Source organism: Passer montanus, unplaced genomic scaffold (genome assembly GCF_014805655.1).
Source record: "Passer montanus isolate IOZ18808 unplaced genomic scaffold, ASM1480565v1 scaffold21, whole genome shotgun sequence".
In the NCBI taxonomy this organism is placed as follows: Eukaryota; Metazoa; Chordata; class Aves; order Passeriformes; family Passeridae; genus Passer; species Passer montanus.
This window is the reverse complement of record NW_024366703.1, coordinates 7,209,414-7,237,152: the sequence shown is the minus strand read 5'-3', so window position 1 is coordinate 7,237,152 and position 27,739 is coordinate 7,209,414. Positions and strand designations below refer to the sequence as shown.

General features: G+C 41.9%; 1 protein-coding gene across 1 annotated transcript in view; it reads right to left on the bottom strand.

Moving 5' to 3' along the window:
* CNNM2 (cyclin and CBS domain divalent metal cation transport mediator 2) overlaps positions 1–27,739 on the bottom strand; it is a 113,603-nt gene that overhangs the window by 21,142 nt on the left and 64,722 nt on the right. Inside the window, 1 exon segment of the mRNA XM_039708835.1 lies at positions 1,985–2,128. Within this exon segment, the coding sequence (XP_039564769.1) occupies positions 1,985–2,128 (144 nt within the window).

Genomic DNA, 27,739 nt, shown 5'->3' with positions numbered 1-27,739 from the left:
CTCTTTTTTAAAGTAAACACCTAGTACAGAGCAAATCAGTCCAAGGGTTTCAAGCTGACTTGTTCTGAGCTGAGCAAGACAGACTACTACAATAATGAACAGAATCAGAGGTGGGGTTACTAACAGTGATACTGTGATATCAACACCAAAAATAACCTGCCTTAACATATCATGGACAATAAAATACTTTCAGTAAACCCATGTTCTCATACATGCTCTCATTACCAAACCAACTGGAAGTTGGCTACCCAAGTCCAAACCCTCTCACATTTTCTGTGATCCACACAGGTTCTTGGGATTTCTGCTCTCTCCCTTACTGCTATAGTATCCTTCAGTCTAAACAGTGGAATGATGTCCAGTGCTTCATAAAGAAATTAGAAGTTCTTCATGGTACTTAGCAGGAGTCACCCCCCAAAATTTCCTGCATCCTCCAGGAAGCCTAGGAAGTTTTCTTCCTGTTCTGAATGAGGAATTTTTGATAGTAAAAAATTATCCCAGGAATGAGAGTTTCAAGTGAACTCACTGTTCACCAGCTCTATTTTGTTAATATAGGAAGCCTTCAGGTAGTACAATTAAAATTAAATTCTCATTTCCTTGGCTTCCAACATGCTAAATGGGCAGAGCGCTTTTTTTTGTCCTGAAGAACAACACAGCATGATCTATGTGTTTTCTCTTAACAAACAAGGCAGGGGGGGAAATTGAAAGCATTAGCAGTGTCTTCCCTCATACACACATGCAAATATCTCAAAGGTAGATAAAAGTAAGTAAGATCTTTTTGGAGTATAAAAGGAAGTTTTAATTCAGCCTGCAAAAGCATTACATGGTAACTGATAAGCCAAACAATTCATTTGTGAAGGTATGAAAAGGAATCAATACTAACTGTACTTCTGTGATTTACACAGTAATGAGACTGTTCAGCACACGGTGAAACACAACTGTGATTTACATGATCATTTGGGCACATAAATACTGATAAAATATCAACTAGGTACAGAAAGCATTTCAGGCAAAAACAAATAAGTCTCTCCCACAGTATAAAGTGCTCATTGGGCATTTGGCTTGGAGGGAGGACAGAAGATGCTTGGGTTGGCCTGAACAAAAGCTGTAGAAACATTCCTTCCATGAGGAAAGAGAAAGAAAGCAAAGGACAGCTGAACAGTGTTAAAGATACTTAAAATTATTATTTCTACTATAATAGAATCTGGAGACATCCTTGTGCTGCATGCAAACACGTAGTGAGAAACAGCATCTGCCAACAAGTGATCAAAGCACAGATAAGACAGATGAAGAATGACTGACAGGAAGTCCTGTATGCACAGGCCAGGTTGTGCAGATGGGGGGAGAAGCAGACACTTTAGATAACTGGCCAAGCTTTAGTCTGGGAAAGAAAAGGGTCCAGATCTCTCAAGTTCCAGGTAATGGTTGACCTGCAGCATCATCTCCTTCAACAGACATTACCACAAAGAAGGAAGGAACTGTGCTGAGTGACAAGAAGAGAAGGCATTTAGGACAGGCTGGTTTTTAGCCCTGGGGAAGACTTCCCATTCTCAAGATTTCTCAATGAGTGACAGATATTCTAAAGAGACTCCATTCCTCTTCCTTGAGGCATGGTATTTGCCTGCCTCTTGCTGAAGTATGGCAGTACATTGACTGCAGACCCTTGAGGCAGAGTGACAATAGGAGAAAATGTGGGAGATCATTGTTGCAGATGGAAACCTTCCTGATAAAAGGATCAAATAAAGAAACTTGTCCCGCTTCTGAATTAACACAGCCTAAAGGAGTGAGGTTCCCATGCTGCAAAAACAAAAATTACTTTGACCATCTGAGGGATCTGCAGGTCATTTTGTTAAGGAAACTTCCTCAACAATTTGACTACTGAGATTTTAAATTAGCAACATCTCACAAAACACAGCTACAAATACAATTGATGCTGGATGGAGTCCTTCTTCTCATCTGTAAACAAACTGCAAATATTTCTACTCACTGTATAGATCTGTTTCATCCAGAATTTCAGACTTGATGATCTCTTCAATCACATCTTCTAAAGTGACAATTCCCAGAACTTCATAAAAAGGGTCCCCTTCTCCTTCATTGTTTACTCTTTGCACTATAGCCAGGTGAGACTTGCCTGCAAGGAGACAGATCAGCAATTTAGACATTTTAGAAACTTCTGAATGATGAAATTATAGCAGAACTAGAGACATACAGGTATAAATAAAAAGACAAAAAGGTTGGTGTCAGGCTTTATGAAAAAAGGGGCAAAGTTTAACAGATACTTAAAATCATAACCTGATTTCTGTATGAGATACACATTGCTGCATCACATAAATCCACCTTATGCCCTAAAGGGGAGCTAAAGAGATTAGTGTTCTTGTTCTAACGTCTTTCCCAACAAAACTGTCACCCTGGCACTGAATTCATCATATTATCTTGTTGTTCTGCTTCTTGTCTCATGCATTGGCAGAGAAAGGCCAGGCTGGAGCCCTCCTTGCAGTGAGATCCCATGGATGTTTTCCTCAAGCCTGGAAAAAACAGCAACAATGACCAAACCACAGAAACACAGGGACAGGATAGAGCTAGAGAGAAGTCAGCCCCATCCATCAGCTCCTCTTTTTCCCCTCTCTTCCTCAAAAATAATTTATTTACCTATTCCCCATATATGGTGATGACATGTTACTTAGGATTTAATTAATTAAAATATTCAAAGCAACTGTCTGATCAACAAAGAGAAAATCAAAGAAGATAATTAGCAGTAGTTCTAAAGATTCCTGAGCTGTGCATCATTCACAGTGAATTCTTAAAGTCCTTTCTGCTACAGCAATGATGATGGTAATAATATAATCATCATGACCCTTCAAACTGGCCTTGATACCTCTGGTTACCAGTTTCTCCAGCTACCATTGAAAACCAGTCCTTTGTAAAGCTGCATAAATAATAGCATTCATTCAAAGGGTCCACCAAAAGTAAATGGCATTTTGCAGTACAAATACACAGACATCCATATGCTTCCTGAGCTATCAGGAGTTAAGAAACAGCATCTCACACTCTTCTTTGCTGGTCTCAAAAATTATACTTATCCCCAACTGTGGAAGACAACCAAAATAGTTCAACTTTCCTTTAGACCCCTTTATAGGCAATAATGTCTGCCTGTTTTAGGATTCAGATTATTAGACTAACAAGCATTCAAACTATTCCAACCCAGACTTACTCATGCTTAAAGAATGAAAATACCCCGGACAAATTAGACGAGGGAGGAAAACTTATCAACTACTGATATAAACATTGCATCAGGTCAAGTCAATTCACTTTGGTAAGTTTTTCACATCTGCTTTCCCAGGGACCCAACATAAGCAGTTAAAAACAAATTCTTGGTGAATGCTGTCTGTCGAAAGTTAAATTCTTTTGCTATTCCCAGCTTGTGATCATTTAAAAGGAATTTTCCAAAGCAGGGTCTAATATTAGACTCAAAATGAAGTTTCCATTCCACTTAGGCGATATTCTCACCAAAGTAACTACTGCATAATCTGATTGTCTTGGAGCTACTCGTTTAGATGCAGATGGACATACTTTAAATACCAACTACACAGCACTGCTGAGTCTTATCTTGAGGAGACCTTATTCTACAGCAAATTAATAGAAAGATGATTTGTGATTTTTAAAGTATCAACATTCATATTGTACTGAAAGACTTTCACTGTGCCAGGTTTTATGGGTTTTATTTCTCTGCATTCCTGGCAAGACTTTCAGCTCTTTCTATTGCTCAATGAGCAGCATTAAAGTGACTTCATAAAAATATGAAAGATTTGAGCACTATTATTACTGCAATTCTCCCATAATATATTACTCCAATTATATCCTTTCAACATAACAATGTTAAATAAGAACTGCAGAAAAAAAAAACAAAACAACACCACAGAAAAAACAAATATTTTATTTCCCAGTGCCTGCTCAGATATTAGTATATTTACTTTCAAGTCAAAAGACACAGTTCCTTCAAGAACTGTTTCTATCACAGACTACAGCAGTTCATTAGCACATGCTTATTCAGGTGCTAATACCTCAGGATATCTGTTCTCACATATTAGTAAGTGGTAAAGTCTGTTCAAGTGATTTAAATTAAAAAAACAAACCAAACCAGCCAAACAAAAACACCAAGAGACAATGTTATCAACTCATGTTTCAGCTTGGATCAAAATCATCAGCCTTTTCCTCCACGTCTGCACTGCCTATGACAATGCTGAATTAGGTGATGAAATTTGAAATTTTGAAAAGAACAATCTTCCTAACAATGGACTCCTGGACACATCTACAAGCAACGTCAGAGATTTATGAAAATGGGACTGGGGAAGGACCTGAGGGGTTGGAATACAAAGGAAGTTGTGCACAAGTTTCATCCACAAAACAAGTTGCATGCCCTTCCCAGCAGAGTGGATGCCACCAAGAATTCAGCATCACTAAAATATGTTATGTTCTCCCCATCTGAGCAGCTGCAGGACTCTGATCCAAGCAACAGCACCTAATGTGAGATGAGTGATCAAAACCTGTACCAGCTGCTGCTCTCTTAAGCAGAGTGAGCTGGTGAGACAGGAGTTATGGAGAGGCATCAGGCATTTTGTACTTTCTGCGATGAAAAACACTTTTTTCCTGGCCTTGCCATAATGTCCATTTTTAAGGGTTTTTTACTTATCATTCAAAGTATCAAGACCACTGAAACTTGTTATCATCACTGGATTTTGGTGGGTAGCACTGATATTCAGTTCTACCCTCATTATTAATAAACTACATGTTACAGAGAATTTATCTGCTGAGAAGAGATAAATTTTCCACATACACGGTGACACTAACCTTTCCTCCCTCCTGATTGTCAAGTTTTCCTGTTCCAGGCTTTCATCAACCCAACACTTAGCTGGGGTCAGATGAATTTAAGCCAATTCAATAAGCTGCCCCTAAAAGGCTGCCTTTTGCTCCCGAGTTTTCTCCTTCCTTTCTGGCTCCAAAGCTCATGAAATTACTTGATGAGACAGACCAGATCCGAAAATTACATTTCGTGTGTCTTTGCAAGATAGTTTTGACCCAGATCCAATAATTTGCAAAAAATCACCAGACAGTGGAACACACATCAGAGGTGGTGACGGAGATGTTATGAAGATGCATTCCCAGACTGGCTGCCCTCTCACCACTGAAGACTGCAAAATACCCTGCACGTATGGAAGTAATCAAGACACAAAAGGCTAAAGGAAACACTAGGAGCGCAAAGGCCTCTTTATACACAGTAAAAGAGCACAACACAGCATGTGCTCAACTGTAAAAGTGGCCTGTAAGTAAAATAATGACTCCTCTGAGTGTTTGAAACAGAAATTGGCTACAGCTTTATTCAAAGACTTTATCAGGCCACTGACAATTGTCATACTATTTTATTAAATTGAAAAAGAATGGTTTCAGCTTGTATTTTCCACTGCTAAAGACTTACAGTACATATCCAGTAAGGAGCTGAATAAAGTAAACATCCAGCAGGTATGAAAATCTGGACTGCATATAATATTCCTAGGGCTTTGAGAGCAGGACATAAATTACACAGAGAGAGCAGGTGTATGGAAAGTTCCACACCTCACCGATTTTCTGGCCACAGTTTCTAACCACACTTCGTAGATGACATTAATGCCTCTTTAGTCCCTTGCTTTAAGTGTTGACACAATGAGATTCAGCAAGTGGGCAGCTCTGCAAACCTGCCAGTTCTGACAATAAAGGCAGAAATGATGTGTGACCCACAACTCCTCTGCAGGCACAGGCAGTGTTTGCTTTCTGCCTCAGTTTCCCCCCTGTACAGTGACAGTCAGTGACACCACCAAGGGCCTGCGTGGGGCTGATACCTGTACACAACCAGCTGTGACAAATGTTAATCTGTTACCTTCACAGGCAACTAAAGCACAAGCAGTTTTGGTAAACATAAATCCAGTCTCTTCCCATTGCTTAAAACCCTGCCGCTCAGCTTAGATTTTGCTCTGTAGAACTTCTGATGAATTTATTAAGCTAATTAGGAAACAGGAAGATGCTTAGTTAAATCCACATGAGTAAGTGAACCTAGAATGAGCTCCTGGGAGTCCATGTGATTTACTGACCTCACAGAACAGAACTGGAAGAAAGAAATGCCTGAAATACTCATTCTCTTACTGTACTATGACAATTTCTTGAGAAATACATAGTGGTGGAAAATTCTCCCTTTGATCCTGAGGCATTCATACATCTAGAGCAAGGACCTCAAGAATACTGTCATGGAGTTCAAACCAGAGGAGAAAATATCTCTTCAAGATCTGCTGTGGTCACTCACAGGATGTTGACTCCATGAAGGGTTTTGCCATTTGGATGGAGCTGTACCCACCCCACTCTCACATGTCACTTCCCCATAGGCACACATGCAGAACAAACGGGATGACAGACACATTGTGGAGTTCAATAAATGCACATGCAAAGCCACAAACCTGGTACAAAACAACCCCATGTGCTGGCACTGGGGACTGACTGGCTGGGTGAACACACCACAGGAGTCAGCAGCGTGTCCTGCAGCCATGGAAAGGAACTGTGTGCTGACCTCAGCACACGTGCAGGGCACGTCAAGGGAATTCATTATTCCTCTCTATTTGACACCTGTGAAACCACACCTGCAGCTCTGGCATTCAGTTTGGGGTTCTCCAGTACAAGAAAGACATCAAGGAACTGAAACATTTGGTGAATGGATCCTAAGAAGGGCTGGGGCTGGAGCCCATGATGCACAAGGTCACGGGCTCCAGCCCATGCACTGGTTGAGTCTCACAAAGAAAAGGCTGAAAGAAAGGACTTTAGATGTCTTTCTGTACCTCACAGCAGGCTACAGACAACACAAAACTAGAGTCCTTTGAGCTAGATACTGATGGGACAAGAGTCAAACACAAATTTCAAACATGGAGACTCTCGTTAAATAATGAAACCTTGTTCCTCACAAGGGTGGTCAAACACTGGAACAGGGGTCAGAGGGGTGGTGAAATTTCCATCTTTGAAGGGATTCAAAACTCAGTGACCTGAGCCAGCTTCAAAGTTGGCCCACTCCAAAGAGGGAGTTGGACCAGATGACCTCCAGAAGTCCCTTCCTCAGTTATCCAGTGATCTTAAGAGACTTTGAAGGGAAGTCTGACTGAAATCCCAGGCCAAACTTCATTGCTGAATTTTCATTCCTGAATTTTTAAAAAAACTGCAAAACTTTCAGTACATAAGGATATATAAAGACAGCAAGTTTTACTGATCTGGAATGCCCCAATCTGGCCTTGTATGTGACCAAATGTAATAACAAAATGATACTACTAGCCAGACTATGCTTCAGAAAATTACAATACTGCTGCCATAGCTTTAGAGCAAACACAGGTTCCCAGGAATGAACGATCCAACAGCAAAGGTGCAATTTAGGGGCTCTGAGCAGTGAGCTACCAGCTGCAGTGATGTGTATAAGCTTACACTATGAGAAAGCAACTTGAAATGCCTCTATTTCTGCCAAAGGAGATTTAGGAACTCAGTAACTGGAAAGATTTGCAGGTGTTATTTCCCCCCTGCAAGCAGCAGAAGTTACTAAAGGCCCCTGGTTTCCTTTAAAAAAATTAAAAAGAAAAATCAAAGCTGTGGTAGACATTTATAAAACAGAAGATTCTTGTTAAGTCAGTTTGTGGTAAAACAAGAATCAGGCTAGTCCATTTTTGTTAAAACCAGTAATCTGAGTCTGTTTGCTGTTGGTTAGTGCCCTGGAACATTAAGCCATAGTCTGTTTAATATGCCTCCAATGACATGGAGAAAAATCCCATGTGGTGTTTAGCTGCCCTTGAATTTGCTAACTAACAATCTGTATTTTTGAAAATTCTCCCTGTTTAATCTTATGGGACTGTTTTTGTTTCGACTGATTTGTACAAAGGTAAACACTGGTCTGTCAGTGAGATTCACAGATTCAACAAACATTATTCCAAACAATCAATTTTAAAATGTGTTGTATAATTTACCCATTAAAAATAACTCCCCCTGGAGGAGCCCTGGCTTGAAAGCAATTATATCAAAGTAAAAAGTGTTTTCCTAAATTTCTTTTCTGCACTACAGTTCAAGGACATTAAATCTCCCTTCTATTAGCAGAAATTTGCATTCATGCTGTTTGCTTTTTCACTTTGATTCTTTTCAATGGGGCAATCAGACTACTACTTTGTCCAAACACACACACACACACACACACAAACCGGTGCACACTGTTTTTGGGTTCATAACAGAACACCATTCACAGAATCAAGAGAAACCCAAAACTTCTGTAAAAACATAATCTAGGTTTAGACAAGACTTTTTACATCCTGCTCTTTTCAGCAGCAAAACATATAATCTTTAATACATATTTGGGAAGGGAATCTGATAACTAGCATTCATTTAATACAGCCACATGAAAAACTTCCAGACCCTCAAAGGAAATGAGTGAAAGTATCAGCACAACCATTGGGAATACAGTGATTCTCCTTTAAACCACAGAGCTCAGGCTCGTACAAACATTAACCAGAAACCACAGCAGCCTTCACAGGAAAATAAAAAAGTAGCACTTTAAATAGACTCTTTGTGTTAAAGTCCATTTAGTGGGAGGACACCAAAAAAAGCAAAAATCAGGGAGAGTTTCAGAATGACTTCCTGACAGTGAATTGTATTTGTAAGGAATACTTTCCCAAGGGAAACGACAGAAGCTCGGTTACTTGCAACTTTGAAAACTTGACTGGACAAAGCTCCTAGAAAGGACTCAGTAATTCTCCAGTGCCCTGTGGCAGATGGAAGAGAAGTGATGAGCTAACATTTTCCATCTACACCAGCCTACCAGCCGGTGTAGGCACTCCAACCCAACTGCTGCTGCCTTCCCTTCAGTGCCTTCTGCAGGACCTTGGTGAGACACACACTGACAAACTTCATTTGCTTTGCTGCTGCTTTTAAATGTGAGAGCACAGCTCTAGAAAGCTGCAGCTTTACCTGCAACTGAACAGGACCTGGCAACCAACTCAGATCAGAAGCTGGGAAGTCTCCACAGGTACAGCAGTAAAATAAATTAGCTGGGAACCAGAAATAACTTGAGTGTAAGGGAAAAACATAATTTCAACTCAGACCTCTGGTATCAAAGCAGAAATCTTAGGGAAGAATCAAATGTGAGAATATTTAGGGAAAGCTATTAAAAGGTGCAGGCAGGCATCATGAATGAAATTGAAAAGTGGAGAGAAAGAGTTTCAGAAACTCTTTGAACGTTGCTAATGACTCCCTTGCCATGAACAGCATAGCAGAGCTTCCCAGTCAGGCAGTGCTTTTGCAGTAGGGAATTTGTGCTGAATATGGCTGGGGTTAACAGCAACCAGGGTCCACGAGGATGTAAAATGCACACCACTAGCTCGGCTGCTCTCAGTGCTGGCCAGAACTCTGAGTTCAGCCTAGTAAATGAACAAACACGAGCTGCTTCCCAGAACTGGAAGCATTTTTCTGTCTTAGAGAAGTATCCACTGGATCTGAAACAGGAGAGGAAGAGAAGGAAATCCTAATACTTGAGAAAGAAATCTCTCCCAAAACAAGAGTATTTTTGGACACCTGTCCGAGGCTCTAACCTGAGTAAAAGGTTGTGACACCAGGACACTGGTGGATTGAGATGAGAAACAGGGTGGAAGTTTAAAAGCAAAATCAAGCACTTCAGAAGTGCAGCAAACTAAAGTTGAGAGAAGATGTGGCAACAAGAAGAGAAAATACTGAATCTGGAGAGAGGCCTAGGACTATTTGGACTGACATGGAACAAAAAAGTTCAGATAAAATTTAAGGCAAGCAAACAGAATATTGAAGTCATTCTTGGTCATGGTTCAAGTCTTCCACATTGGATTCAAAAGATACTGAAGTGTGACTTACTCTGATGTGATTTCCCCTGTGCCTCCACTTCCCAAGGCAAGTAATGACCTTTTGGAAAGAAGTGTAAGAAATGCACCTCCTTACTGACTCGCACCTCCACAGCATGATCAACATGGAATTTTTTTAGTGTTTAAACACCCTAAAAAGGAGCCATACTAATTTTATGACTTCCCTGTTTGTTCAAGATTGTCCCACTGATTTCAGCATTCCTTCAGGGATGAAGAGCAGGCACCGGCCGGCAGAAGTGCCGCCAGCAGAGGGAGTGAAAACCTTGGGTTTGCTGAGCTCCAGCTCCGGGTCCTCCCCAGACCTCAGATGGAGAGAAGAGGCTCTGGATCCTGGCATCGGTGGGGCCTGGCTGGATGCTGGATCCTTTGAGAGATGTGCCCTTCAGCCTGGGATCCACAGCAATCCCATGTCTGCCGTGGTCTGTTCAGCATCTCCTCCTGCAGCTTTGCATTGCTGCTGTGACTTGTCCCCAACTTCCTCCACCTTCCCTGCCCTAGGGGGGACAATTTCTTGAGCCCTTTATAAGGGCTCAGGAGACAAACTGTCACCTCCTTAGTCTCTTCCACTCCAACAGGCTGCTACCACAAACCAAGAGTTAATCCACTAAATGAACACAAGAGCATCAAGAGATGTATGTTTATGAGCAACAAAAATAGAAGTCAATCCAAAACAACAATGAACTTGGATGACTTTGATGTTCAGGTAACCAAAACACAACACCAACAGGAACAACAGCCTTGTTCTGTATCACTGCAGCCAAAAATCCTACTGATCTAATCCGTCCTCTAATCCTGCCTCCCTCAATTCCTAGAACAGACTGGGTTTAATTCAGGGAGTTCTAGATTTTGGCATCTACACCATGGGATTTTAAATCCGACAAAGGTAAAGTACTAGAAGGCACAACAGAAACATGTTTGGACATTGGGAGAAGGTTAGCTGAGGCCAGCATACTTACATAAGGACCTAAACTGTGCTGAGAGCAAAGAGCATGAGCTGCAAAGGAAGAGCAGCATCTTGAGACTGTGGGTCCTGAAAGGAATTGGAGGCTGGATATACTCTTTTTTTATTATTATTATCATCATCAGCTGCCATAGTTTACTTTTAGTTCACTATTTAGGATATAAATCTAAAAAGGTTCTTGTGTTACCAGCATCTTAGTTCATTAATATTCTATTTTAATGACTTGTTTTACTTCAGGCCATTTATATCACATGCAGTTTGCAATTCCAGCAGCTCCAAACCCAGCCTGGTTGATGGCGCCATCAGATTTTTCAAGCTTTCAAATTTTATACTGTGGCAGAAGCTGGAGGAAGATTAACAAAAAGCTACCCTGTTAACTTTCTAAATTGGTGACACCACCTTCATACAGCCGGGTCTGTACAAGCCCGAGAGCACTCAGGTGTGTGCAGTGCCACAGCGCCCGGAGCTGTGGGATAAACACAACCAGTGCCAGTGACCTTGACTTTGCACCAGCGCAGGATCGGGGCCACGTGAGCTCTGACACTGCACATTTGTTTCTCTGGAGCGCAACACGGCGCAGGGATTCTCACAGGGCCATTCCAGAGCAGCTCCCGAGCCGCGCAGCGCAGCACAAGGACACTGCAGCGATCTGCAGGCACAAGAAACACAGCCACCCTTCCCACTGCCTCTTGGTTTGGGTCAGGTCCCGTGGGGGGCAGAACTGCAGGAAGAGCTGCCACAAAACTGTGCTTCACACTGCCAGCAAATCCAAGGGGAAGGGGGAATAGCCTCTGGCTGGAAAGTCACTTTTGTCACTTTCACCATAAATGTATGGCACACCTAAGTGCAGAGAAGTGCCAAGACACACCCAAAGTTACAGAACCAAGAACTTCACAGGAGCCACACCGATTTAAACTTTCACAGGTCACATTTTCACTTGGCTTTGGTGCAATTTTAGCTAATGACACAGATCACAGCTGGATCCAGATCCATGCCTCTTCACCAAGAACATGTACACAGCAACTGTTGTGGATATGAGGGAGTGAGAATGTAATTTAAACCACCCAAAGGCATCTTGGAATTGTTTGACACCAAAGCAAAAGGACAGAAGAGCACCTGTGATTTCAGAACTGGGCATCACGGATATCCAAATGCCTGCAAACTGGAGGTTTTTTGCAAAATAATAATACAATAATATATAGAGAAGGGGAAAACCCCTAATTTTGCATTTTGCTAAGGATTAAAGTAGATCTTGTGTTACTTTTAAAGCCCATCATGCAAAGAAGCCAAAAGAACTGGTTCAAATGCTGGTTCAACATTCCCAGGAAAGGAAAGATTATAGAAAACTGCCTTGTTTGAAAGAATGACAATTCTGATGGTACATTTGAATGCATTCTTACTTTTTTCCAAGTACGAATGTAAATTGCCTGGCTTTGCTCCTAGGAGTTATCAATACCCATAAATGTAAGATTTTCAAATGAATTAGTAATACAACAACTTTTCAGCCACACAAGACAAGATTAATTTCTGGAAAATGGCACTACTAGAAATGGGAACTTCAAAGATCAATCTCCACTGCAATTATGCTATTAATATCTTTAATTACTGACTTGACACTTAAAGTTTCCATTTGTGAACAACAATCTAATTAGTGGGGTTTTGGGCCATCCAGCATACCCCTCTGGTAGGCTGAGTTTGTCCAGAGCTCTTGAAGGAAGAAGGAAACCTCTCAGATAAGACAGCAAAGCCCTGCTCCATCAGCAACAGCCACTGCAGAGAACTGGAGATAAGATGAAGCAAGAGCCTTGTCCCTGAGCAAGAAGACAGCAGAGATAAATGAAGAGGAGCAAAAGGAGTCTTAAGAGATTAATCTGAATTTGTGAACTTGCCACTTGCTATTTCTGCTGTGATGAAGAGTTCCTTTGCTCCAGAAGACTAAATCAGGACTGCTCAACAGTTTTCCAGCTGCTGGGTATTGATGACATGGGATGACGTGACTCACGCCTACATGACAATATTATTCAAATTCTCCTTGTCAAATATTTACATGAAGTGAAGAGCTGTAATATTTTAGCAACATAACAGGAATTCTGTGAGAATAGTATTTCTTTCATAATGCTTAGATCAGGGAAGATATAGTAGAGATAACCCTATTTTCTTTATTATTCTGCAGAAGTCTTTATCATTATTTTAGTCCCATCAAAAACTAATCTGCATGTATTTGCTCACAAATAACCTAAATACCAGCTTTAATATCCCTGACTTCTGAGACTGTTTGACAATTTTGCTCCAGAACAAGCTTTGTGGCATAATGTCTCATAGGGAATGGGGATATTGATCTAAGCAGAACACTTTTTCATTTAATCTCCTCTGGCAAGGGACAGATCTCCTCTGTCTTTTTAAGACTGTTCACCTTTGTTTGTAAAAGTGTGCGTTAGAGCATTTCTTTGATTTTGCCCAAGCCTGATACTTAGATAGAGCTGTCTAAGCTCTTACACTCTTATACTAACACCATGTAATAGCATTGCATCCAGGTGTCTCAGGACAGCAAGGGCCCACAAGTGTCTGAATCATCTGGTACACACAGCTTTGATCCATTCACATGCTATACTCAACAACTCCTGCAACACTCACAAGAGTTACAGTGAAGTGTAACTCCACTAGGTATGGAGACAACCCCAATTACCATGGTTGAACCCATGAGCACAGGGCTGTTTAGCATCCCTTGTGAAGGCAGAAGGTGAATTAAAACTCATGCAATCTCTACAGCTCTGCTCATAAAACTGTACCCACACTAAGAATGCAATACCAGCATCCCTAAAACACTCTGGCCATGGAAATGGCCTCAGAGAAACAGTGTCCTACTGCTGTGACTTCTGCCTTTCATTTGTTTATTTTTAGCTAGGATTAGGCTGAATTCTTCTACATCCCAATAAATGCTAAAGTAAAACAGCTCAAACTTCTGCTAGAAGAGTCATGGACAACTAGGTCACGCAACATACAATACACATGCTTCACTGTTATTTTCCCTGACTGCTTGCAAATCCAAACATTCTGGGTACACCACAGCAGCACAAACCCCAACCAGAAAACCAGTCCACTAGGCTCTGAGGACCTGCAATTAAATCCATAGTATAAACAACAGTATTTATCTAGAGTATTAACAATAGCAGAACCAATGTCTGTCACTGTATGTGGTTCACAGGAGAATACCCACGGACTGGGGCACGAGAGTTTGGGAAACTAAAGATTCCCAGCCAGACCTTTTCTCAGGGTCTGCAGTTCTTGAGCTTCTTCCTCCATCTTCTGTTTATTCAAGAAAGATCCCTGCACAAATGCAGCTAGAGCCAGGTGATGCTGCCTGCACAGAACAGGTCAGGGCTGAGCTCTCCCCTCTACCTCAGAGGGAGCAATAGGAAAAATCTCCTCTCTTACCCACAAACCACATTTTCATGAAACTTACAGAAACATGGTATTTCTGGTTTTTATAAATCAATTGCTTTCAAAGCTATGGAGGACTAAGGCAGGTAAGGAAAAAATAAGCAACCAAATGATAAAAAATAAACTACACAAAATCCCAACCAAACAAAATAAAAACAACCAGACAAAAAAACCTCCACTAATCTCCCCAAGCAGCCTCCTTCAAAGCAGCAGCAGTGCAGACCCTATGCCAGCCTCCAAATGACAGAAGACAACAAACTTCAAAATGTTGCATTAATTTCCACTTGCAGGAAGAGGTTGTCATTCCTTCACAATAGTAAAGAACAAAACCCAAACAAATTTACTAGAAAGCCATGAATAGAAATTATTATATAAACCCCAACTAAAAATGCACAATTTATTTGAAACACCACATATTTCTGAGTAGAGCTCAAATACAAATTTGGTCTAAATATTATGGACTGTGTATGATCTAGTGCTCTGCATCTCAGCATCCAGCAGGTTCATTTGTGAAGGTCCCAGTCCTTCCAGGAGCCTGGCCACAGTCACTGCATCCCTGTCCTTACAAGGGTTAGACAAACAGGCCAGTGAGCCCTGGCAAAAGGAAATGCATTTGGAGTTCACAGAGGGGCTATCACTTGGCTATTTCTGTAGTGCCTGCATCTAAAAAAAGATCCAGTTCACACAAGTAGCTATTTTACCTTACTGTCCCACAAGATCTAAATGCATTTTTTCCGATTACACTTTCCCACCATAAAATACACAACAAAATGTGACACGTATTTTTAAATATTCCTATGAAAGGATTTTGCTTATATATAGAAACATGAGTATATATGGAAACATACAAAACTCTGTGTTTATATATAGATGTCTCCTCACTGTATAACTAATATTAGTTCATGGAACTGAAGTCACACACAACAAAAACAACAACAAAAAGAATTTAAGTTCCAGGGAGCTTTGCCATAAAGTACACAAAGCAGAAAAATATTTGGATTTATGATAATCTCTGCATGAAATGCTGAATGGTAAATTCCCTTGAGAACTTCTCTGACACAAGAAATACACAACAAAATAAACAAATGAGGAGACAAGTCCAAGAGGCTCTCACTGAAGAGACATCCTTTTTTTTTCCTCCTGCATTCCAACAAAATCTGTCATGAATCACGAGACAGGCACAAACAGGTCTTCCTGGGGTCCTGTTCCAGAACTCATCTCCTGGGGAACAGAAGACCATCAGCTTCCCTAAGATAAAGCATTTCAAATTACTGCCACAAGTGTTGCCCTGTTGAGAGTGCTCCACACTGCAATGCCCCATCTGTATGAAAAAAATGTGCTTTGGTAGTTTTTTGAAAGTGACTTCAAGACTTATTTACTTATTTACACAAGTCTGAAAGGTTTGACTTTTACTCTCTAATTATTCCTCCATGGTTTGGTGTCCCCAACACCACATTTCTTGCATTTAACCACAAGATGAATGTAAAATTGACAAACCCATGTCACTGTTTAAGCTGAGAAAAGCTAAACCATTAGAAAATGAGAGACATTTTTAAAAGAGATAAAATCTAAATACTTTTTCCATGCCCCCAGGGGAATTAATAAAATGGATGAAGAATACCCCAACTCTCAAACCCATCTCATCACATCTGTTCAAGCACTATCCTATCCACTTCAGCACTTGAAACTGTTTTAATACAGCCCAATTCCCTGCTTGAATGCCTTCCTTGACAAGTACAAAATCCTGACTTTTGTGAGAAGGAGAGTTTTTAGCAATAAAGGCCACACACTTCTGCAGCAGTTCCACAACAATTACCATCAATGAAAAGAACACTTGCATGGCCTGAACAATTAGCAGATCAAGGTTTTTTTCTAAATTAAACTAATGTAAAGCACTATTCATGGAGCTTAGTGCAGGGACTCAGGCAATAGCTGTGTGTAACAGGAGTGGCAGATGGCTCTACAGAAATTACAGTATTTCTTACCATCTTTAAAAGCTGGTGGTATCTCACCTGCTTATTTCCATAACAACTGGATTCCCTTCTTACCCAAAAGCTGTTGATGCTAAGTTGTCTCCTCTCTTCCCCTGTAACTGCTGTTGCATCAAATAATTGTAAAAGTCAATGGGACTGAGGATGAATAAACTCAATTGTGCAACTGAAACAGTAACATGTCAGGCTTTTCTTACCAAAAGTTTATAGATCTCTATCCCACTTCACAGCATTATCACTTTCCTGATGGCTGGGAATTATTAATTATATAACAGATCCAGCTATTCAGAGCACAAGGCAAGGGTACCACTCTCTAACCTACAGCAAGACTAGATCAGTGTGGTGACCACAGAACAAGAATAGTTCTAGATCCTGGGACCAGGAACTGCACATCTACCCAGCTTCACAGGAACGCCAAGTTCTTTTAAGACCAAAAATGATCAGGAGCTCAGATCTATTATTCATTGAGATGATGACATGTCTGGCAGAACAACAGCTCTTGGCAGGACAGTAAAATATTTATGCAGTGCAACAACTCAAAGAAAAGGACTTGCCAAATTGACTGCAACAATGGTCTTCAACCTTTTTCAATTTATGGACTGCTAAAAATGCTCAGTGGGAATGCAGAACCCTGTAATACTGAGCTCTCTACTGACAAAAGACTTATTGTTTTTAAGATACCTTTTATTGAGACATCTGAAATAGTTCTTGGATGCAAGCTAAAAAAAAATAAATTCACCACACTGCATAATTTTCTAGAAAATATTAAGCAATCTTCCTTACAGTATACAATAACCAAGACATTAAAGCCTGAAATCAAATTCTTACAGGTCCCTGCACAATAAATACATATTTTTCCTAGTGACTTTAGTTTGAGGTTACATGATGAACATGGAGACTAGTCACCACATGGAGTGGTCAAATGATGGAACTCAACAGCAGAAGAGCTGCAAGCCAGAGACAGCACAGAGTGCTGGCCACCAGAGAGCCCTGGGCAGAAAGGGAGAGCAAACACAACCCTGAGAGGGACACTGAGTGCTGGATCCCACACGGGTGTATTTCTAAGGAAAGCTGAAGCTGAAATTAGGGACTGGAGACAGTGGTTTTGTTAAAGGCAGCATTTAGAGAATTATCAACAGAAACAAAATATCACAGAAGGGGAAGAGAAGGAAAGGGAAGAACTCTGAGAACTGCAAATTAGTTTCATGTTATTTCCACTGTGGGAGCATTTGAATCAGTGCTCAAACCACCATCTCTGCCCCAGCTCATCAGAGTACCTAGTAATTTCCCTTCTCCTGTACAGTAATCCACATGGGAGCCATGGCAATGCTAGGAGAGAGGCCAGCATTCCCAGTCTCACTGGGGGCAAGGGAGCAGTCGGTGGAAAGAGCAGGAAGATGATGGCAGGGAGAGTATGATTGTTTCAAGCACTGATGTGTTTCATCACATGTACCATTCCAGGAGATATAAATATCAGCAAGTTGGCCTGGTGGCATGGCCATTGTGAAATGGCAGCTTCCTGCCAGGATCACAAGAGATGAGATCTGAGGGAAGGCTTTGCAGCTAATGCTAGGAAATGTTTTATGAGCAAAAGGATCAGTGTGAAAGAGCTTGTGGCAGAGAGCGCTGCTGATGTTGATGCTGCTGTAGATGTGCAGGAGCAAGACATTTAAAATGGTACAAGAACAAATGGGAAGCTCTTGGCCAGCCTGCATTCATCTGTAATGACAAGCCCTTGGGTCCCAGCCTCCGTCATGTGCCTTAAATTCCTCACTGCATTCAAGGCAACTCTACCCTTACACCTCCCACTTTAACACCTTGCCATGAAATACCCTTTCAAAAGCACAGACTGAAAACAGTTCCTTCTTTCCTTGCAATGGGTCTGAGCCAACCTCTGATGGCAGAGCAGAGAGCATGAGGTCCAAATCTTTAATCTAGAACAACCACTGATCTGCAAGCAAATACTATAGCAATGTCTCCAGTGAATACAGGAGATGTGTTTTTCCAAACACTAGGGCTAGTAAAACTTGATAGCAGAGGAAGTCTGAGAGAAGATTGTGGTGCTCCTGGAAATAGTTTCAAAAACGGCAAGGGGAAACACAGCAAGAAAGTAGCTTGAGAGAGATTTCACTGATCTGACAGGAGAAAAAGACATCTTAGAGAAGCCTGCTGTTCTCAAAGGAGACAGGGAATATCTGCAATGTTTACGGGATTATGAAATGGTGACTGGAATGAAAACATGTAGAAAGAAGAGCATGAATACAAGTGAAATTATCAGAAATGCTAACAGTGGTATGGGAGTTACTCTGGAGGATGAGCATATAAAGCACCAAGATGGAAGTTAAGAACACGCTGGGATAAGAAGGCACTACTGCTGAAGCAGTTACTTGCTGAAGCAAATAAGACACATCAAAACAAGAGGGGGGTTTGTACACAGACACCCCCTGGTCATATGAGTGAGCTGCCCATGGCGTTATGCCAAGCTATTCACGAGAAAGTCTCCTAGACCATGTGAACAATGAAAGCAGCCCTTTTTCCATCCATTTCTCCCAGAGTATTTAAAGATTTGAATTTTCCCATCTCATTTTTGGTTCATCTCTCTCTTCCTATAAATAGAGAAGCAGCAGTGCATCCATCTCTTCTTCATCTTTTTTGGTGGTCTAGCATTGCACAGATGCTGGAATGTTTTTCTAGTAAATGATAAGCGATGGGAAATGAGTCGAAGACAAAGGACAAGAGACCTTGAGCTCAGACAAGTAGGAGAGATGGGAGCTTTCTCCTCTTTCCCAGGAGGCAGGTATCTTTTCTCTGGACCAAAAGGTTTTGTTTTGGAAACAAACGTATCTATTTCTGTCACTTCCTTTAGACATTTAGTCTTCATGGGGCTGATAGGAAGACTGACTAGGAAGTCTGAGAATGACAATCTGGCCCCCAAAAGAAAGCATTTCTAATCCAATATGAAACCCAAAGGAAACACACCCCTGCTGCTAGGCACACGTCTCAGTGGACTAACGCTGTGATCTGTGCTGTGTTCCCAGAGCCTTTACTTTAATCCCAAGTCCAATAATCGAGTTAGCACTTTGCAAGGAGAGCTAAAGCCCCTGGGGTTTCTGCCGAGCCGTCGGATAGTGGAGAGGCTGAGCTGGACACCAGCAGGTGGTCAGCTGCCATGGGAAAACAAGAGTGGTGTGGGCAGCCAGACAGCTGAGCAAGGAGCTACAGGAATGCCTGTAGCTCTACCCCAACCCAGAGGAGGTCAAACACACCACTGGATGTTCCCAAGGAAAACAAAAACACGAACAGAAGAGGAAGGGCAAGCCACGGTGAAGGAAGAGAATGCCAAGACCTGGCAGTTTGGGCTTGGAAGCTGCTTCCTAAGTCAATGAGCCCACTTGGAGAGGCTTTAGCACCACACAAAGGCAGCACAGGTATCTCAAGCTGCAGCCCCGCTGTGCCACAACAGCGATGAACAGGATGAGCCATCCATACTAACACAGCAATGTCTTTGATGGATGGGGAAGGAGCTGGGCAGAGCAGCAGTGGGGAAAGCTAATGAGTTCCAGAAGATCACAGCCTTCCATCCCTGCTTAAAAATAGCAGCTGTGGTCAGGGGTTTGAGACAGAGTCCAACCACAGCATTTGGATGCAGATTTTGAAACCACAAGAGGTCAGAGTTAATTGATAGTTGGTCATTCAGAGGTCCTGGGACAACTTAAGAATCGACAATGCACTGTGAAGTCTTGTTGAAGTTAGGCTCTGGTCTCGCATCCTGAAGATATAGAACAATATCCCTGAGAACAGTAGTCCTGATCAACACCCTTCCTAGGCTTACCTTCTCAAGACTTTGGGGAAACAAGCGCATTTCCCACTAGCAGCAGAGTCCTGCAGAGCATGGCTGCAAGAGAGGCAAGAGAGAAAAGCTTTGAAACTAGGCAGCAGTGGGCAGGTTCTTTGGAGCTGGCAAGGCCACTGACTCTGGGATAGCCTAATCCACTAACAGGTAAATCCCCACCACAAAACATTCCTTCTTGACTGAAAGCACTTCTTTGGCAACCGAAGCCCCCTGCTTTAGAGTGCGAGCTGGGGAGGAATGTGACCTGTGGCTCCTGATGGGAGAAGGCCCCAGCACACAGAGCACCAGACTGAAAGCTGTCCAGACTGAGAGCCACCAAGTACAGGGGGCTCTCCAGTGAACTGCCCCTGCTCCACAAAGTGCAAGATCATTGCTTGGCAGGAAGGACATCGTGCAGGCTGGAAATTTGGTGTTTGCTGTGCTCTTTAGATGCATGGACTAGATGACCTTTAAACATTCCAAACCAAACTATTCTATGATAAGGGACTACCTCTCAGAAGAGTTGGATATGCAGGAAGAAGGGATTGTGTATGGGGGTTTTGACAAACATCATCCCAAGTATAAGGGTTTAGCCTGCTAGTTCTGAGGAGGACAACACAGAAAGGAACTCATAGCCTAAAATGAAAGGCAAGAGACTTCTGCTTTGGACCTCGTTTCAACATACTCCTGGACATTGCTCATACATGGAGTCATAGCCCATTCTAGGATTTTCAGGCAAAGAGAGAGAGGGAATTACAAATGTGTCACTGATAGCTGGCCCGCCCTGGGATCCTCCTAGCTCATTAGTCCTTCTGTTCAGCTTCTGCTCTATAAAGAGAAAGTCCTGTGCAGCAGCACTAGGTTAGCACACCACACAAATCAAACTTCACTGACTGAGATTACTGAGGCACAGATACTCTCTCAAAACTTGGAACATACACTAAACCCAGGCAAACCAGAAAATGTTAGAAAATGCCACCTGGGAAAGTAATTTTTATCAGACAGCTTACCCAAAATTATGCAGAAAGATGCTTTTTGTTTTTTAAATTTTCCTACATTTCTCTTTGCAGCTCTCTAGGCAGAGAAGGTTTGAATGCAGGGATATGACACACTGCACTGCAGCCACACTGAGGGCCCTGAATGGAGATGTCTCGCTCCCTGCCCAGATACAGATTCATGGGGTTAAAGGGACTGCATGGGTGGCGTGTGCCCTGCAGGACTGCTCAGTCACCATCCCATCTTGTACCAGTATGGGCATGGACTCAAAGGCAGGAGTGTACAGAGAACTCTTGCAAGAAGAGTTGGTCTCTTGCAAGAGAGGCTGGTGGTTTAGCTTACAGAGTGATGGAACAGCCCCTTACCAATGCAAATGTGTGCTAAGAGAAGTCACTGGACCTGCTGTGGCTTCTCAAGTGTGCAGAGATAAGCTTTCTTATCAGGTCTAAGACAGTATAAGATTCAACTGTTGTCCTAAAAGAACTTTCACTCAGCCTCACATCTTATTTGTTAGTAGACACAAAACATTTTCCCCCACCTCAACAAATGACAATTCTCAAAGTGTGGGGAAAAAAGCAAAACAGAAGAAGTCTTGGGTTCTGCATCATATGTGGGAAAAAAGATCACAGTTTTGACCCATCACCAGAATAGGTACGGAAAAGTACTCAGGTGGCCATGGTGGGACTAACACAACAACACACAAAAATAGGAATTTGATACTTAAATCATAAAAATATGAGGAGGACCCAAGGGTAGAAGTACACATACAAATACAAGCAACCACATTGCAGATTGATGACTTCTCTTTACACATACCAGAACTGAATGGAATTTTTTAATTACTGTTCCTTCAAAGAAGAACATGTAGTAAGCTTGCAATTAACCATTACCAAGAATTTTCTGTATTACATTAGTATCTGGGAGCACCAGATATGTATCAGGTAGTTACCAATCGCTCTGCTGCATGCAGTAAGATGCAAGTCCTTGTTCTCTAACAAGCTGGAAGATCAGCTAGGGCACGTTAAGGACTCTCTGCTGCAGCTGCCATAAGTAATTTAGAGCAAGACCTCCTGAGAGAAAACCCACACTATTGAGACAGAGCTCCTTGGAAGTACAGTTCAAACCACCACCATTGACTCTGGCTCTGCTTTTCTGGTAAATTTTCAGGGAGAAACAATCTCCAGTTGCGGCTGTAAGAAGACTCAAGAGCTGATGAGAAATCTGTCATGGCTCACTTGTCTCTAACAGGATTATAGATATAGCCCCTGATTTTTTCTTCCTCTATGATTTTAGGAATTTGAGCTGCATATTAATTTCCTCTCCTTATAATTCCTCACTGGAAATGATCAGAACTGCTTGTCACAAGCCTATCACATGGGGGGAAAAAAAACAAGGCACAGACAAGGTGCAAACTCCACCTCCTAGCAACAAATGTGAACTGAAGAGGGATGAGAGGAGACAAAGGAAGAGAGGGCTCTACTTGAGGGCTTGTACATCACTTCTTCACTTTTAGTGTCTTGAGTACTCCGGCTGAAAACTGTAGTAAATGGTAAAGAACACATCTACAGTGGTAAAAACAGTTACACTGCATTAAAGAACAGAAACAGAAATTAACAAAGGAAAGAATTGTCATATGGACAAATCCAGGAGATCTCTTTGCTAGCTCCACTTCTCTAAAAATAACACAGCCCCAGGTAAACAGAGATAGCAAAGCAAAGCCTCCAGTCTCTGCGAGAGCAACAGCACAGTAGGTCAAACAATACAAATGTTCACACTTTCCCTTTAGCAGAGTTAGAGAGAAACAGATTTTAAGCAAGTGTGTGTGTGCGTGTATGTTTGCTTTCCAAATCCAATATCCCTTCCTATTCCCTCATAACTTCTCATCAGCAGTTTCCTATTTCTACTATGAAGGGCTCTAGTGCAATTACGCTCAGTTACTGAAAGCCTCTTTACTCTAATCCTCTTCTTAGTTTCAGAAAGCAACAGCATCAACTGATACCTGTGAGCTTAGTCTCCCTCGTGGGAAACAATCTACAGAGTTCATGGCAGAAAAACACACTCAGGACAAACCCATCTACACCAGCTCCCCTATTCACCTTATCAGTGCTAAACACCAGATTTCTAACTATGCCAAAACAAAATTTCAAAGCAAAAGTTCACCATCTTGGCCTTTTAAAGAATTAAGCTTTGAGCAAAAGAGTATGAAAAATGTCAACTTACACATACTGTTTTGTCCTCTTTTTAAAAAATATTTTAAGCTATTTAAAAAATGAAGTTATTTGCCATGGGGCTGGTGGGAAGAGGGTGCTGAAGAGGGGCCACTGTGCTGTTTGTTACTTTTGGCGTGGTTGCTGAAACCAGGCCCTAACATGCATAATTATGGGGTAGACTGAACTCTTCCCTGATGAATTTTCAGCAGCCATGAAGGCAAACTTAAGGAGAAGCATAAACAATTCTGATTCAAGCAAAGAAATTAAGAGAGTTATAAGTAATAAAGTTGTAAACTTATAAGCATCTCAGCAGTTCTTTTGCGAGTTATTAGACCTGCAGTTTTCCCTTTAATGCAGAGAGCACTGCAGGTATTCAAGTCCAGCTGTTTAACCCCTGCAATGCATAGTGACCTTTTTATTTTCCATTGCTCTTGCAGTTTTCCAGCACTTTGAGTTCATTTGGGCTAATTACCTCAACATGGAGCTGCAAATGGAAAATGTTGCCAGTAAGTTGTTCCATTCACAGCCATTTAGTCTTGCCCTGCTGGCGTCAAGGCGCACCACTTTTTTTTTCCCGTCTCCATGGGCATCAGAGCTCGCGGCCGTTCTGCTCCCAGCGGTCATGCAGCCTTCAAAAAGTCAGTGACCTTCCAGCCAGAGGACTCCACATCTGCATGTGCACCCTCCCTTTGCAGCCCTCCCTGTGCTGATACTCAGGTGAGGGACGCTGAAGCTCAAGCTCCCTGACCCACCAGGGTACCAGCACTTCTTGAATCTCACTGTGAAGGAACAGCAGTCCCTCCAGAGCCAAGACATCACCGGGTTTCCATCATAAACCTTAAGCTGACACTTTCCTGACCCTCTCTTGCAAAATGCACTGATTTATAAAACATCCCATCAAGAAAATTGGTAGGTCTGACTCTGTAACGGAGAAGAAAAACCCCTTTCCCATGCAGATCCCAAGTTAATTTGAAAGCTGGCTTTCAAAAAATAGAGTCTGTCTACTTAAATATCTACTTGTGGTTTTGGACCTAACTTTCTGAGATTTGTCATTAAAACACAGAATCATTGATACTTTAAAGTAGAATTTCTAAGCTGTTTTTTAACTAAGATGAAAGACAAAATCATTCAGCATGGCTTGCATATCCCCAACTGCTCAATATCAATATTTCACTAAAATGCAGTTTTGCATTAACAATATTACAGGCACCCTTGTCAGAGCAGTAATTTTTGTGCAATCTCAAGCATTAAAAGAATAGCTAGAAAATTCCTTTTACTTTCCTGGAAGCTGACAGTTTTCCTCTTTCTCATGAAGAAACTGAATTAAAGCATAAGCAGACTTCTGTCAACAGAAAGAGCCCTCCATTTCCATCCAAAGAGCTCCTACCTACTGTTTTGTCCCTTCTCCTTGGGAGAGGATTTCACCCAATTGCTTCTTTCAGAACACAGCTCTGCACATACACAAGGTGCAAAACTCCTCCCTTGGCAGAATCCACTATGAGGGACCTTAGGATAGCTGAAAAGGAAAAGCAGAGCTATTGCCTTCAGCTGGTTCTGTAGAGGTCTGGAAAAACAAACATCCAACAACCTCACAGGATACAGGAGAAAGTCATTACGAGCTCTGAAAGGAACTTATCCAAAGCCACCTCCAAGTCTCCAGGAATGCTGGGCACAAGAACAGGTTATTCAGTGATGACAAAATGTGCCAGTTCACTGTGGGTCTGGGGTACAGAGTGCAGGAGCCAAGCAAGGGGGAAGCACGGCCTTCTTCAACACATCAAACACTGGAGAGCCAGGAAACCTGAGGCGCAGACAGCACCAGGACCTCCAGGTACTTAACTCCATCCTCAGCATGGGAGAGGCCATTTCAGCACGAAGAGCAATTGCATTTAATCAGGCAGGCACAGCCTGAAATGCCTTGGTTCTGCTGCAGACCACAGAGTCTACTCTGCAGCCTCTTTACAGCTACACAGGACACCCAAATTAAATGACAAGTTCCCTCTACAACAAAGACTGCAAACGAAATTATCATTTGCCAGCCCTTGTTAAGAGCCCTCTCTCAAAGTGACGATGGCATTTGGTATTTAACACACTGCTCAGCACACCAGGACCAACAGAACCCTTCAAATGGCAGGCAGCCTCTATACCAACACTTTATATGCCCCCAGTCAGGAGCCTGGAGGGCTTGCCTGAAAAGCTGTATAGTGCTTGCTAGAACAAATCTGTGAGACAGAAGGGTAATGTCTGACGTGTGTTTTCAGGCCCTCACATAAACAGGCAATAAACTGGAAAAGGCAGAAAGCTGACATCTAGGCAAATGAAAAAAATCAGGCACGTTGTCTGGGAAGCACCATCTTAACCTTCCTATGTACATATATATTTGAGGTGAAAGGTGAAGAAAAGTTCTTTAGATGGCTGATATTATCAAAAGAGATGCTGATATTCTTGAAAGAGAAACTCCATTTGTCACTCATGATTGCAAAGCAGTTTTTATTCCCCATGTTGCAGATGATCTCAGCCTGCATTCCTCTTTATTTAGCATCATCTATATTTGTCCCAGCAGCACCAAGTGGAAACTTTCTCCCCTGGGTTACTATACCCCTCAAATTTCTAGAAACAGCCCTCAGGTGCCCACTCAGCACGGACCTGCAAAGTGAATCAAAGGAGTGTGTGGGCTGTGCTCAGGCTCAGCTACAGAGGTGATGTCACAGTCTGTGCCACCAGCACTGCATGGCCATGTGAGGGACATTTAAAGGCATAATCCTGTTTTTTTGCCAGTATATGCCAAGCACATATATGGACTTCCCTGAGGACTTATGTGCTTTTTGCTAAATTCACACCAGAATCCAGGCAGAGAAGTTACATCTTTGCTACACCAGCATTTCACTGAAATCATCTACACAAAAAGATGTTACTGAAACTCCAGGTACCTTAGAACTTTCAGCCCCCTTTATAAACTCTTCACCTTCTGATAACTTTTTGGTTTAGTTCAGGTTGGCTGTTAGACTTTCACACATGGGGTATCCTGGGGCCAACAAGCAGCACTGAGCCTAATGGGTGCACAAATGTAGCTTATTCCCAGTAAAATCACAGTGTGGCTGTAAGACAGTGCACAGCGGCTGAATGGGAAGCAGTTGGACATACCCTTCACCATCTGAATCCCTACAGTCAGTCCAGTTTATGTCTTTCTGTGCTTCTTTAACTACTTCCCTACAGATGGCACTGTACCACTATCCAAAATACCCCTTCAGGGAAAAACAAGCTCAAAACAACTTAGATTTGTGCTGAGTCACCAAAGAGGAGCTGAGTGTCCTCCAAGGTTCCTGCTTTCTTATCCAGAAAATCTTTTGAGAAGGATCAGCAGCATCAAACATTGAGAGATCACAATGCTTTGTACATCCAACCTTCTCTACTGTAGACCAGGATGGGATCTAGTAGGAAAATGAGTCCTAACACACAGAAATCCTTGCTCCACGTGTCCCTGAATCAATTGGTCCCTACCAGTCTTGAAGACAGGATGGTGGATTGAACAGACCTTGGTTATGACCTTGTCTGGCAATTCCTATGGGAGGCAACTGAGAAACCTCACAAGAAGCCAGTCTGTGTCCAAAGATTTACAGTCAGGGCTGCAATGTCAGTAATTGGATGAATGCAATAAAATCTGCAGAATCCTTTTTCTCAGTCATGTGGTATTTCTATTACTTTCTCTGCAACTGTTTTACATCCAATAAAAACACACTGACTAGAAAATAGAGCAGTAGATATTACCCTTTGCTCTTGGTAAGAAGAATAACTCATTGGTTTGGCACTTCCCAAGGCATGCATGAAGGGAAAAAGCACTTGGCTCAAACAGGCTCATGATTATTAGCAGCAAATTCAATCTATAGCATATTTCACCAGCTGCCTCTTAATTTTATTGCTTCTGAGCTGCACAGATTAACATGATAAGTATTTCATCACAGCCTACCATAACTACTGAAATCCTTTTCTTTTTGATTCTCATTAGTGAAGGGTGAAACTTTGCCCTTAGATGCACATACAGAATTGCTGCAACTTTCCAAAGAGAATAATTATGGCCAAGGCCTTTGAGTGTTGAGTTCAAGACCCTGAAAAGAAAATTAAATTCAGAAAGTATTAGAGGGACCCTTAGAGATATCCCTACTTTGTTGAATATTAGGGCATCACAGGCACTTAAGTACTCCTGCTGATAGTATTTTTATCCATATCTACATCAAAAGCAGAAGTTTCTTGAATGGTATCTGCCTAGGCTGTATACTACATTATTATGAAGTGAAAGTAAGATTATCATCTATTGAAACTACAAAAGAAAATTATGATAAAAATGAGAAGTGCATGTGGTTAGGATTAACTGAATGCCT